Source organism: Halichoeres trimaculatus, unplaced genomic scaffold (genome assembly GCF_033239565.1).
Source record: "Halichoeres trimaculatus isolate MK-OKI-2021-1 unplaced genomic scaffold, fHalTri1.1 fHalTri1_scaffold_4, whole genome shotgun sequence".
Classification (NCBI taxonomy): domain Eukaryota; kingdom Metazoa; phylum Chordata; class Actinopteri; order Labriformes; family Labridae; genus Halichoeres; species Halichoeres trimaculatus.
The window spans coordinates 33,411,575-33,426,396 of record NW_027437182.1 but is presented as its reverse complement, the minus strand read 5'-3'; the positions used below and the strand labels follow the sequence as shown (position 1 = coordinate 33,426,396).

The 14,822-nt window shown below is 40.7% G+C and overlaps 1 protein-coding gene across 2 annotated transcripts; it reads right to left on the bottom strand.

Moving 5' to 3' along the window:
- Positions 1 to 966: 966 nt before the first annotated feature.
- On the bottom strand, positions 967 to 14,138 carry LOC141789415 (uncharacterized). Of its 2 annotated transcripts, XM_074668814.1 has the most exons (3): positions 13,858 to 14,138; positions 1,676 to 2,007; positions 967 to 1,588 (listed from the first exon to the last, which is right to left on the bottom strand). In XM_074668814.1, the coding sequence occupies exons 2-3, from the start codon at positions 1,854 to 1,856 to the stop codon at positions 1,371 to 1,373; spliced, it is 399 nt and encodes a 132-aa protein (XP_074524915.1). In that variant the 5' UTR covers positions 1,857 to 2,007; positions 13,858 to 14,138; the 3' UTR covers positions 967 to 1,370. The 2 variants fall into 2 exon arrangements, with proteins under 2 accessions (XP_074524915.1, XP_074524914.1); XM_074668813.1 differs by lacking the exon at positions 13,858 to 14,138 and having other exon boundaries at positions 1,676 to 3,029.
- Between the last annotated feature and the right edge of the window lie 684 nt (positions 14,139 to 14,822).

Here is a 14,822-nt window from a genome sequence, read left to right as displayed (position 1 = left end):
AAACACACAACAGACTGTTGATCCCCGAGGGAGGAGAAACACTGAAAGGCACTCCACTGTCACCTGGGAACAAAACACATTACAGACAAAAACATGCAGCTGGCGTTTTCTCAGCTCAATGGACCTTTTCTCTGATACACCGGTCAATGTTTCTCTCTGCTGTACTCCTGTGTTTCAGGTTATAGAGGATCAAATACTTATAAGCGAGGGCAACTTGCTTTCAAGTATGCCAAAAGTATGGTGGCCCTGAAGTGCAAAACAAGACAACAACAAAGATAACATGAAACCAAAATAGAAAACTCAACAACAACTGCAGTTACTTTTTTCTGCATTTTTTTTTTTTTTTTGCATTTACTTCCTTTTCCTTATTCTTTTTTCATGTGAGTTTCCATTTTTGTGGGTGTTTTCTTCCTTGATTTAGTTTTGTTTCTTGTCCCTTTCTATTTTGTTGTTGTTGCCATGTTTTTGCACTTCAGGGCCATAGTAAAAATGTTATCAGGGTCATTTGTCACATTTTCATTCCATAACTCATCTCACAGAGCACACATTTCCCTAAATCAAAGCAATATTACCTATCATCTGAAACAACTCTCCTTATTTTAAACAAAAAGAGCAAAAAAAATTAACACAGAAATTTTGATGCAACAAACTAAAGTTAAGATTAAAGATGCCAGAATACTGATGATTTGTAGTTTTTAATGTTTCACCTTCAGAATCCAGGCAGATATCAGACAAAAGAAACAGAAACATATTTTTAAATATAATACAATAAATAAATTAATATAACAAAATCTTTCAGTTTAAAGATTTACAAGGATTGATTTCTAAATTTTTTATTTACAGGACAAAATCAGCAGAGTTTCCATTTTGTCCAGATGGGGTCAAAACAATCAAAGCAAAAATCTTCTCACAGCTGCTTTTATTAAATCGAGCATGCACAATACTAATACAGATATTTATATGATTAAGAAATTCTTCCTTTAATCCCAGATCTTATCCAGCCAAGGTACTGTGCTTTTAAAATCATCTTCAGACTTTTTTCAGACGATACACAGAAAAATCACAGACCAAACTAACATTTTCACTTGTGCTAACATCAGGAATTCAAGTTATAGACTCAGTCTGAGCAGGACAAAAAATAAGAAGAGAAGGATTAGATTATTTCTACAGGGCACATTGTGAAATGCTGAGAATCAAGTCTTTGAAACCCAGACTTTGACGCCAAACTGTGGCGTAACTCCTTACCATTTAACTGTGTGTGAGTGTGGTGGCGGTCTGTCGTATGCAAACTCTTCATAGCATCAGCGGCAGAGTGCAGGATGCCAGGTCAGATATCCAGTTGAGTGTTAGAGCTTGAAAGAGCGCGTGGCTCACCGCAGTCCTGCTGCCAGCTTCTCCATCGCAGCTTTACGCTCTTCAGCTTTCTGCTGCGAGCGGCGCAGGACGTTCCTCAGCTCCTCCAGATGGTCCAGGGTGCCCACCAGCTCCCCTTTCACTGTTTTCATCTGACTCTCCAGCATCTGTGTGTGGTGGAGGGAGTTCCTCCTGTAGCGCCTGCTGGAGCGCACTTTCTCCTCCAGGTCCTCCACTGTAACCGGGAAACAAAAGACACCATCACACAAAAACAGAGCAGAAGCTTGACACATGGTTTATATGTTGTGATTGGGATACAGACCCATGTTCTCCTGGTAGCCCATGCTGTCTGATCCAGACTCCGTCTTCTTCTCTAACAGGCCCTTAGTCTGCTGCAGCATCTTCTCCATCTTGGCGAGCTCTGCAGCTTTTGTGTCGCTGTCCCGGCGGATTTTCAGTAAATCCTGATCCTTCTTAGACAGCTCGCTGTGATACTTACTCATGTTGAGTTTTAAAAACCTCCAACTGCAGCTTTAAACTACGACAGAGTCCTCTCCTACACCACAGCCACCAGCCTCAGCGAGCAGCAGACCAACTGATCCCAACATCCACCGCCTTTGAGTCTCAAAGTCAATGGATAGACTCCTCTTTGTGCTGCAGCAGGAGATGAAACACCAGTTTGTTTGAGGATGAACTATTCTGCTGGTCATAGGCTTTTAATAGGCCCCAACCTCAGTACATGTCTGGAGGTCTTCTGAAAACACTGAACTCTCAGAGCACACAGTTATAAATGAAAAGTCATGAGACTGGCTCCACAAAGCCTGCAGCAGAATGGATCATTTCCAACTTCATATCTGGTGACAGAGTTCTGAGAGGACAAGGTTAGACAGTTTTTCTCCCCTAAAGGACGTGACAGAAATGAACCAGCTGTTATTTGTCATGCTTGAGGGAAGATTTGAATCAGAAAATATGATTATGAAAGCAAAGCAGAAAAATCGTGCCTGTTTATGATCCATAACTCAAAATGAGATTATCAGCACAGAATTGGTTATTTTTAAATGCTGTTTCTCAGTATCAGTGGTTTGGGTCTGATTTTTCCTTGGAGAACATTAGTCCATTTACAGCACACAGACCGTGGCTGCCAGCTTACCGTGGTGGAGGGGTTTGAGTGCCTCAATGATCGCAGGAGCTATGTTGTCGAGAGCGATTGCACCTGGTTGGGTCTCTGAAGGCAAACTGGTCCTAGGTGAGGGGCCAGATGAAGACCCCATATGATGAATAATATTAGGATTCACCCTGGCTGGGGGGTCACCCAAGCCTCACCCAGAGACCAGGCCTGGGATTGGGGTCCACAGGCGAGCGCCTGGTGGCCAGGGCTCTACCCATGGGGCTCGGTCAGGCCAAGTCGAAATGGGTCCATCTTTTTGTGGACCCACCACCTGCAGGAGGAGCCAAAGAGGTCCAGTGCATTGTGGATTGGGCGGCAGACAAGGGCTGAGGCCTTGACGGCCTGATCCTCGGTTTGAGGAAAATGGCTTTTGGGACATGGAATGTCACCTCTCTGGTGGGGAAGGAACATGAGCTAGTGCGGTAGAGAGATACCGGCTAGATATAGTCGGGCTCACCTCAACACACAGCTAGGGCTCTGGAACCAACCTTCTTGAGAGGGGCTGGACTCTCTTTGCTGCCGTTGACTGTTTTTTGTGCTTACGCACCAAACAGCAGCTCAGAGTACCCATCCTTTTTGGAGTACCAGGGACTGGTGCTGGACACTCCAACTGGGGACTCCATTGTCTTACACTGGGACTTCACTGCTCAAGTGGGTAATCACAGCGTGACTGGGAGGAATAGTTTGCCCGATCTGAACCAGAGTGGTGTTCGGTTGTTGGACTTCTGTGCTAGGATCCCATCTCTGCTTTTTGCAGATGATGTGGCCCTGTTGACCTCATCAAACACTGACCTCCAGCTCACACTGGGGCGGTTTGCAGCCGAGATGAAGATCAGTACCTCTAAGTCTAAGGCCATGGTTCTCAGCCGCAAAAAAGGTGGACTGCCCACTCCAGGTTGGGAGAGGGTAATTGCCCCTAGAGGAGGAGTTCAAGTATCTCTGGGTACTGTTCATGAGTGAGGGGAAACCTGAAGTGATGGGGACGCTAAATACCGGTCTGTTGGGGTGAAGAGAGAGCTGAGCCAGAAGGCAAGGCTCTCAGTTTACCAGTCAATCTACGTTCCAACCCTCACCTTTGGCCACAAGCTGTGGGTCGTGACCAATAGAACAAGATCGCAGACACAATCGGCTGAAATGAGCTTTCTCCACAGGGTGTCTGGGCTCAGCCTTAAGGATAGGGTTCAGAGCTCGGACATCTGGGAGAGGCTTGGAGTAGAGCTGCTGCTCCTCAGCATCAAGAGGAGCTAGATTAGGTGGTTCAGGCATTTGATGAGGAGAGGTGTTTCAGGCATGTCCAACTGGGAGGACCCCAGGTAGACCCAAACACGATGGAGCCATTATATCTCTCGAATGGCCTGGGAACGCTTTGGTGTCTCCTCAGAGGAGCTGGTGGAAGTGGCCGGGGACAGGGGCAATTGGTCCTGACCGTGATAAGTAGTGGGAAATGAGATGAGATAAAAAATATGCATGAACTGAAAAAAAATAAAATTTGCTAAACAAAACAAAAATTTCAGACATTAGAAAATTTGAAATTTCATTAATTTGCAAAAGTGTCAAAAATTTTCAAAAATTTCAAAGATTCTTAAAATTTAGAAAATTTGGAAGAAAATTCAAAAATTGCAAAAAAAAAAAAAAGAATATGTGTGTGTGTGTGTGTGTGTGTGTGTGTGTGTGTGTGTGTGTGTGTGGTGTGTGTGTGTGTGTGTGTGTGTGTGTGTGTGTGTGTGTGTGTGTGTGTGTGTGTGTGTGTGTGTGAATATGTAATATTTAAAATATTTTTGAGTAAAAAAATATGCAAGAATTCCGATAAAAAAAATTACAAAACTATAAAAAAAAAACTTGGATTTTGTAACATTTATTGATTGCATTAGTCAAGTCATAATTTTTGGATGTTTGCTAATGTTTTGCTGCATGTTAACCATATATATTGACACTTTGACAGTTAAATAGATCTATCCACACAGAATTATAATCTGTATTTTCTACCAGAATTGTCCTTTTGTAGGTTTAGTTATCTTACCAGGGGCTTCAAACTTGAGGTCAGCCACAGGTGCATTGAAAGTTGGTGGGCTGTTGATGATGTAGGAGGTGAAGTAGAGAGGTGGCCCGCTGTATCGCAAGATGTGATGCATATTTAGTTCAACAAAATGTGAACGTATGATTTTATTTAGTAAAGGACCCAAAGAGCCACATGAGGCTCCAGAGCTGCAGGTTGCAAACTCTTGACATAGACAAAAAGTTCAGTGGTGACCAAGTGAGGAGATCTATCCTTTTTTCTCTTCAACAAATTATACTGAATTTATTGCAGATTTGTACATGTTGTAAACTCCTTTTTTTCTGTTACTGTCCTTTTTTCTACGATTGCTTTTTGCTCTTTGTTTCTTTCTTTCATTTGAGCTGCTGTAACGAAAGAATTTCCTGCCCAGATGGGGGATTGATGAAAGGGTTTGTTCTATTCTATTCTATTCTATTTCATTCTATTCTATTCTATTCCATTCTATTATATTATATTCTAATCTGTTCTATTGTATACTATTCTTAATGCAGAAACTAATGCAACGGTGTAAAAGCGTGACTGTCCTGCAGATGGTGCTATAAGTCTATACCTTTCAACCCTCCTAGCATTGTTAAAGACACTCCTGTATTAAAAATCACAGCTGAGTAGGCAGAGGTGTGCAGTGGTTGAAAGCTTATAATTACACAGAAGCTTCTTCATAAATATATTTGTTAAGAAACTCTGTATTCTTAAATGTATTTCAATTTTATACTTTAAATCAGGGGTCTTCCACGTTCTCCCCTTACTGATGGAAAGACGGAGCAGGGACCCCCTTATTGTAAAATTAAAGAAAGCCAAAATTGATTCAGAAATACATACAAAACAATGATTAGAATAGAAGAGAGTAGACTAAACTGTAATTTATTTATGCTATAATGACACAAGGCACAAGTACTACATATAAATGTATAATTTCATTCATTATTAAGCAATTCTAGGGAACCTGACAGAGTTAGTATAAAACATGCAGCCACGTGATTCACAGAGCAGCAATAGAGGTGGGTCTTCCTCTGTCTTAAGGAGCTAGAAGTGAGCACTGCATCCGTGTATCCACTGATATGTGTTCAAAGGCAATAATATGAGCATAAACTGAAATATAAGGAATAGTTAAATGAAAATAATAAGTAACCAAAATTGTCATGGACCCCCTGAAGTACCTCCAGGTGCAGACACCCTGTTGAAGACCTCAGCATTAAATCAACCAGTTTTTTCTTAAATTATTTAAAAACATTTTTCTATTGTTTTTCTCTCACCTGGCCCACGTCTTTGAGGCCTTCTTGAGTAAATGCACAGTGTCTTTTCTGTCCGGGTCTCTCCTCTGTGTTGTGCTGCAGTGTGACGAAAAGAACAGCGGTGGGAATGCTAAATCCAGTTTCAAGATCTAAAGCCAAAATATCAAACCTGAAACATGACGCCTTCAGGATGTTTTATGTTCACTCCTGTTGCTCATTTTCTGTTTTGTCTTTCGTCAGCTCTTATGTGTCAGGCAGAGCCATTTGGTAACTGTTCTTTGAGTTAATTGATTGTTTTTCATTTTAATTAAAACAGTTTTTGTCAGAGCCAAACATCTTGTGCTATTATTAGTTCTCCACATGACCCTGTATGCAGCTCACACATCTCGCAGCCTGTTTGAGACGTCTCCTCTGGCTCTTCAGCGTGACTCAGACTTCCTTTATCTCCTTGCTCAAGGCTGAACCACACTAAATCCCTTTAAACCAAACCTCTTGAAATGTCTGACATAACCACAGCATGTAAAGCAGACTCTCAGGAGAACCACTAACAAGCTTGTCTTTAAATATCTCTTCTGAGGACGGGGTGAAATTGTGAAGGACGAAGCAAGCTTATTTATAAAGCAACATCATACATAAAGCAGTTTAAAGGGCTTCACAGAGTTAAAAATGTTATGATATCAGGCAAATGTGATCATTAAAATTTGAGAGTAAATCTAAAACCAAGAAAGAAGTGATGGATTTAGACAGTGATCATCTGTGTGTCTGCTACACAGTGAGCCCTACCGTCCTGATGGGCACAGATTCACTTTAAAGTAACAAGTAAAGACTCTGTAAACAATCCATCGTCTTGGATTCAAGCCCACAGTTTGCTCTGTCTGTGTCAGACAGGCCCTGAGCTGTCCCACAAACCTCACAGAGGCAGCCTTTGATGGACAGATCTGCCTCCAGTCTTTGAACCTTAAAACTTTCTGTACAAACATAGAAGGAATGGGTGTCAACAGATCTGAAGATGTGAAAGTACAGTCCATGCTGTTTGTAGTAGTTTGTAGAAGTCAGGCTGAGAAAGGAGAAAATATTTTCCTTTCAGTCTTCTAGTTTTCAATTATTAATCTTAAGTCATGCTCTTTTACTATTGTTTCAACTTTATACAAACATTTCTTTTAGAAATTTCTTTATTTATTCTATTATTGATGTGTTTACACTCCAGATATCTGGAACAAGGCATGATCAGGTCCACTTAAACTCTCAGCTCTTTAAAGCAGAGCCTGAAGACTTGTGTTTACAGCTGCTTTTTATTAAAATATTTCAGAAAATTATTTATATTCCTTTATTTATTTATTTATTTGTGCCCTCAAGGATTCAATTGAACTACATTTGAAAATCTTAACTGTCCTAAAAGGGCAACTCATCCCGCAACAGAGATTCCCAAAAGCATGATATCAAAGTATTTACCAGAGGGGTCCAAACTTTTCATTTGAAAGCTCTATTTGTGTACAACTTCTTTCAGTGATTTCTGTAAAAATCAGCCACTAAGTGTGCTCCAGACTGATGAAAGCAAACATCACCTATCCCTCTTGATACCAAGTTACCTCTTGGTAGGTCTACATTCTGCGTTAACATCAGCAAACTCTGCTTCTGACCAAGGAACTGTCTCCATTAGGGGGCGATATGGGGAAAATATGTCAGGATGTTTTACGACAGGATCTGAGTTTCATCAGAACATTTATTTATTTTTTCATTTATTTTGACCTAAACACATTTTTAGACCCAAATATTTCTTGTCCTGTATTTTGAACTATTGTTATGCATTATTTTTGTCTTTTCTGCTCCATTTCATAACTTTAATCTAGTCTTGTGTCCTCTACCATCAAAAGGACGCTACTCATATCTTAAGACATAACATGGGGAACACCCAGACACATGTTTCTGTCTTTAAGGCATTGAGAGTCTTTAGACATCTTAAGACAAAGGAAATTTGTCTTAAGTTGTCTTATAGACGTCAGACAAATTTCCTTTGTCTTGAGACACTCACATTTTAAGACATGGTATCTATTGCCGCATTTTCACCAAGCAGTCCGGTTCGGTTCAGTACGATTTGGCTCGGTTTGGTACAGTTAAGCCTGATTCCGTTTCCGTTTCCACAGCAAACTGTGCCCTCTCGTGGCAGGCGGCGTGTAAGCTGGATGCCGAAAGCTGCATCTGCTAAACAATAGCGTGACACAGATTACCCCGCCAATAAATTCAACAAAGACGAAAAACACTACACAGTAAACAAAGAGCAAAGATGGAAGACACCCAGCCATTCAACCTCTCTGTGGTTAGCATGTAGCTCTTTGATACAAAGAACAATCAAGCTTTGTTTCAGAAAAGTCTGTGTGCCGCCAGGAGAAATACAGCCGCTGTCGGGGTAAGTGACAATTCTTTTGACCAATCAACGGTCTGCAGTGTTGTAGCTCCATCTTCTGAGAGTGGATCGGTTCAGTCTGGCACCACTATGGAAAGGTCCCAAAAAGTAGGACGGCTTGTCTCTGTCCTGGGAAAAATCAGTGGAAACGCCACAAAATGCACGCCGTACCGAGACGAACCAAACTGGTCTGCTTGGTGGAAACGTGGCTTATGTCTCAAAGACATGGTGAAGTTATGTGTTCGATTGGAGTATTATGATGATAATATGATAACAATCAATTTATATATTTATTGGAGCGTTAACTTCAATTATTTTTAATTGGCTTGAGAGCCCTGTGTAATGGTATTGATAAGGTAATAACGATTGAATGAACAAGTTCAATTGTCAAATATTTCTTCTCATGAAGAAAGATATTGTTACGTACTTTGATTTTTTGTGTAAGAAATGTTTTTAACAGAAGGTGAACATAAACAGTTGATGAAATCAAGTTTAGAAAAGTGTTTAATTAAAAAAATGATTAATTAAATGAATTTCACAAAAAAAAGTATGACAAATTTAACAATTTCAATTATAAAATATGCATTAATAATTTCATTTAATTAATTTAATTTAGTATATTTGATGAAATCTAACATGATGTGAAAATTTAAGAGTTCAAAAAACACAAGTAATGTTACTTGAACTCTCAAATTTTTTACATCCTGATTAATCCATTTATTAAGAGACGTCAGCTGTGAGAGTTGTTGAGTTACTGCAGAATGTACAGAGCTTTAGCTTGATACAAGTAGCCTATGCACAGTCCAGATGGAGTTCAGTGAGACGTCACTGGATCAACTTTTGTTGGTTTGTGACTTTGACAGAAAATGTAAATGTACACATCATTTAGAGCATGATCTATTTCAGTGACATAATTAATATTTTAAGATGAAAGCTGTATGGAAATGGATCTTGAGGTTTGATTGGACGTGTCTGATCGAGGCCTTCCTTACCTCTTATACAACATGAACAACATCGTTTCTTAAATGGAAAATCAGAAGATCTAGAAGTGTTGATTTTAACTGTTGTTACGCCTAAATGTTGACTCTTTTACTCTCTCCTGTTGCTCTGACTTTCTTCACACACAAAATAAACAAACATTTATTCCATGAACTTTGACTTTAAGTATTGGAATATTATTTTATTATGCTGTTTTCTCCTTTCATCTTATAAACTCTTTTATTTTTCATTCAAATAACCAAATGAAGTCATTTCAAAGGTTTTCATTGACATGAGATCTTCATCAAGAATAAAGCGCTTCTTCCCTCAGGCTAATCTGTAAAGCAGCTTATTTGTGTCCCCTGCGTCAGAGCACATTTATTACACTGGACTACAATGCAGTGATTGTGTTGCAGGAATCAAAAACACACACACACACACACCCAACACACAATACATAGACATGCTGATCACAACTGATACTGATGAAGCAACTCATGGTCTTCACACCTGAGCGTGAAGCTGCTGCATCTCTAGAAACCAAGACTTCCATCAGTTTTATTAATAATTAGAAAATGTGTATTATCACAGACTTTCTTCATGTAAACTAAATTATGTCAACATTTCATTTTGGTTATCATGGCCTACAACACAAGAGATGGAGAAATACGATTAACAAACTCAACTATTAACACAAAATTTCTTCTCTTTGCTCCCGGAGGAACATGTTCAAAGTTTCGTTACCCTCTGTCTACACATGTGCTGCTGGGAAAACATTCACAAACACAGGCCTGTTAAACTTCATGATGAGTATTGTGCTGCTCTGCCCTCTTCTGGTCAGAGCTGCCATGAAATAAATCTTCTAATTACTTGTGTTAATTTAAAGAAGAGACGCCATCTTCATCTGTTTCCTGCTCCCCTCAGGTTTCTTGGTGTCAAAGTTCATGGGTTCACAGAAAGAGTGAATTTCTCTGTTGATTTTATCATTCATACAGATCCATCCCAGCTGGATCTGTGTTCACGAGTCTGTGTGGTTGTGAATTATTTAATACAGGTATTGGCTACACATCAAAGCCATTATATCAGCTGCACTCTTCATGCTCTGAGTTAAGGCCCAGCTCTATAATCTCATCATGTTCAATCACTGTCATACAGATCTACTACTACTGGGTTTCATATTCAGTTTTTTAAAGTAACAACAGAGAGCAAGATATCAGTCTTCTGAGGTGATTTCTGAGCACTGTTTTGACCTGAAAATAGACAGGTCTTACTTAAAATTCAGGATTTAGTATTTAAATATTCCTAAAAATAGACCATACCAATTATCTTTAGAGGGTACCTCTCACAGCTGAAGCCTGAGATGTGACAGATGGAGAGACAGTGCACAGAAAAGTTGGTAACACTTTATATTAGAGAATACATATTCACTATTAATTAGGGGCTTACGATATGAACTAAGATTTTTCACAACATCAACTCCTAATTATTACTTATTGACTGTTTTTTTTTGTTTTGTTTTTTGTTTTGTTTTGTTTTGTTTTGTTTTGTTTTTTTTGTTTTTTTTTTTTTTTGGGGGGGGGGGGGGGGGGTTGTGAATTTCAGGGTCAACATATTTAATGATGTCAGAGTGATAGAGGAAGAATTACTGTTCTTGTAGTGCTAGCCCTTTACAAGGCCCTAATAACCTACATTATTATTCAGAAACCACAACGCATTTATTTACAGTCATTAAGAGATAAATAGGAGGTAATACAACACAAAATCTTAATTCATATCGCAAGCACATTTTATAAACAAAATAGATAAGTTTCTGGCACAGGCTCCTGTGATATCACGCATCGACCACTGCAATTCCCTTCTAGTAGGCCTCCCTGCGTGTACATTTAAACTTCTGCAGATTACCCAGAATGCAGCAGCATGTCTGGTCTTTAACCAGCCCAAAACAGCACACGTCACCCAGCTGTTAATCTCGCTTCACTGGCTTCCAGTAGCAGCTCCAATCAAATTCAAAGCTCTTCTTCTCGCTGACAAAACACTGACAAGAACGGCTCCTGCCTACCCGGGGTCCCTCATCCAGGTCTACGCTCCTTCTGGCCCACTACACTCTGCTTGTGAAAGACGCCTGGTGCTCCCAGCCCAGCGCAGCTCCAAATCACTAGCCAGACTCTTCTCCTCTGTTGTTCCTAAATGGTGGAATGAATTTTTTTAACTCTATAGGATCCACAGAGTCCCTTTATACTTTTAAGAGATGTCTGAAAACTCATCTGTTCAGGGAACACTTGTGAACTTAATCTGACCTTTCTCTTCTTTGTCCTAAGGGCTAGAATGAGTCAGTAGGTCTAAGACTCAGCTCTTGTGAATTTTTTAGCACTACTACTGAATGTTGTTGAAGTTTGAAGTATACTGTTGCAGCATTTATTTTGGTTTGTTGGCTTGTTGATTATCGTACACCCACCCAAGCATGGAAAACCATTCACTGACAAGGAATACATAACGGAGACTTTCCTATTGACTGTCAATGATTTAATTAAAAAAAAGAAAGAATTGACTCCTTGGGAATGAGAGTATTTATAAGTGGCACAGGTCGTGGAAAAGGTTGCCTACCCTTGTGTAAGAATATGTTTTGGCTCCAAAGAGGGCACTTTAGCACAGGTTATGACTCTCCAAAGCTCCACTTTAGTGTGCAGTTTGACTCAAGGGGGCACTTTAAGCTTGTGTTTTGGCTCTTCCAAGTGTACACTTCAGTGTGTTTTTCACCAACTGGGCCATGAGATGGGCTGCTGGCCCCCTCCTGGGCACACCCCAGCAATATTTAAAGTGATATTTCGAGATGGAACAAGTTGGGTCCTATCACAAGGTTTAGGGCAGAAATTACTCCTACAGCAGTGTTTTTGTGCAGCAGAAGCCCAGGGCGCACGCACCAAACACCCCCTCCCTGCTCCTCTGCTGGTTTCCTCTGCACTCAGACGGGGCCATATTTTACTTGACCAAAAACACAAATAAACAGACTCCCACCGAAAAACTCTGATATCGGTCTGCATTCACTCTTTATTTAGAGAATTTTCAGCGCATTACTTTCACACAAAAACACCACTAAATAAGGCTCTAGTTCTCATCGTGTCGTAAAACAGCGCTACCTCCGCTGCAGAGCCACAGCTGGCTACGAGGCGCTCGCCACTTAGTGTATCAGTCCGCGCACACAGCGTGCCAGATATAAACAAACGCAGGTAGTCTGGCAGGATGATTTATGCAATAACAACGTAAAGATGAGTGATTATGAGAGCGAGGACGACCTGCTGTTCACTTTGAATAAAGCGCGAATGCAGATCGATATCAGATTTTTTGGCTGGGAGTCCATTTATCTGTGTTGTCAAAGTTCATTGTCAAGTAAAATAAGGCCCCGTCTGGGTGCAGAGGAAACCGGCCGAGGAGCAGGGGGGGGGTGTTTGGTGCGAGCGCTCTGGGCTTCTGCTGCACAAAAACACTGCTGTAGGGGTAATTTCTGCCCTAAACCTTGTGATCGGACCCAACTTGTTCCATCCCGGAGTATCACTTTAAGTTGAGAGGATTTACTCCATGTCCTTTAACCCTCATGTTAATTTTTGAAAGCTGTCTACGGCTGCTGTAATACAGGAGTTTAAACAGGAGGGGGAAGGATACCAACACTTCAACCTAAGAGTCTACTCAACAAACAGGTTTGTGTTTGAAGTTTTGGCTTCAGCATTAAAATCAGCCTCACACCTCACCTGTTCTTAACACCTGCTGCTGGACTGTCCTCACCTCATCCTCTCCACCGAGAAGAAGAAACAGCTCAGGTACAGATTGTTCTAGAGAAGGAGCGCTGAGATTATTTTTAGTGAGCGGTGAGACAGACACATCCTGTCATTTGTTACCTAGGTGACTCTCTTGATTCTGATGGATGCTGATAGAGAGACGAGGTAATGAGCAGGTGTGGGCTGCAGGCCTGTGCAGGGATCACCGCTGTTAATGAAAAGTAAACTGGATTTAGACGTGGAAATGTGAAATCTCCACAGATGTTCTGATGGTAATTACTGCTAAAGGTTATGTTTGTGGAGGAGGCCTTCATCATATTACACACTGAGCATGATTAGCTGTAATTTCTTTAATCAGGCCCCCAAAGAGCACACTAAAGAAGAACCATCCGTCTCTGACACATCCTCTGTGCACTCCAGCGGGGCTCTGCTCTGCCTCTGCATCAGCACGTTTGTTGTTTGTTTGTTCTTATACGGAAACAGATTTTTTTATCAACCCACTCAGAGAGCCTGGAGGTAATCAGCCTTACATAATCTCAGGAAATACCTTATCTGCATCCACTTTCTCTCCTCTGGCTTTCCACAACCCTTCAAATTCTACGCCTGAGTCGGAGACAATCCAATATCACAGCTTTGTTTCTGTCTCCTTTAATGTTCTCCCCTGAAAGAATTGATCGATGCAGCTATCACGGCTCTGTTGTGCAGCATGAATTCTTTATTCTCATGCAATTAAATCTGTCATTTCAAATCCTGGAGACAAACTGCTGTGTCTACGTCTTCACACAGAAATATAATTTCATGAAACACAACCAAACAAAAGCGCTGTCTGTTTTGATGGACGATAATGCACATGATGCGCATGCTAATGTGCTGAATGACTGAGTGCCCATTACCTTCTGTTGGTATGCTCCCATGAGGTGCAGCCTTACTGTCTTGGGTGATGTGAGATTCCTGAAAGAGGCCTCACACCCCGCAGCAGAATCAGGAGCAGAGGACTTTTTAAAAAGCTTTTCTCCAAATGTTTGCAGACAGCAGGTCTGATGGTTTGATATTAAAGCTTTTTGTGAGTCATATAAATATGCAAATCTGTTTCCACTGAGCACCCAGAGATGCTCTGTGCCTGATCCCTGTGCTCCCCTGCTCCGAGGACACAGATAGATACATGGAGAACAGATGTGAGCTCAGCCCAGTAAAACAGAATAAATAATAAAAAAGGATTCAAAACAAGAATGTGGTGATTCATCATCATCCTCCACACCCTCCTCCCTCGCTGCTGACACCAGCTTCCCTCTGAGCTGTGAGACTTGTCACGGTTCTGTGTTAGTTTTCCAAACCTTACAAGGCAGCACAGACCTCCAGAAGACATTCAGAGGAATCATATGTTGGTCATTTTTCTAACCATGTTGTTAACACTATGTTCCATCAAACCAAGCTTTAATGAATGTTTATAACTGCTTGTACAAAATCAATCAGACAGTGAGCTACATTATCATTGATTCTGTCCTTTTCCTGACCACTTGATGCAAGCTAATCTGATATGGATTACATGGATTATCTCTGTTTGGGTCTGCACTAAATCTAAAGAGGAATATCAAGCTCTAAATTTGTCAGTCTGCCTAGATCTGCAGGGAAAGTGCTTCCTTAAAAAGCTCTGAGATAGAACTGCAACAGAAATCCTGCTTGAAACCAAAACAAAGAGCTGAAAGATGCTACTTTCTCAGAACAGAGAGGAAGAGGAAGGTCTGATTATTTTGTCTTTCCTGTGATATTATTTGACTCACTGTTAATGCAAAAAAATATCAAAGGGAATTTTGAAGTAGTTACATAAATATACACCTAAGAAAAGGTTTAGTTTAAA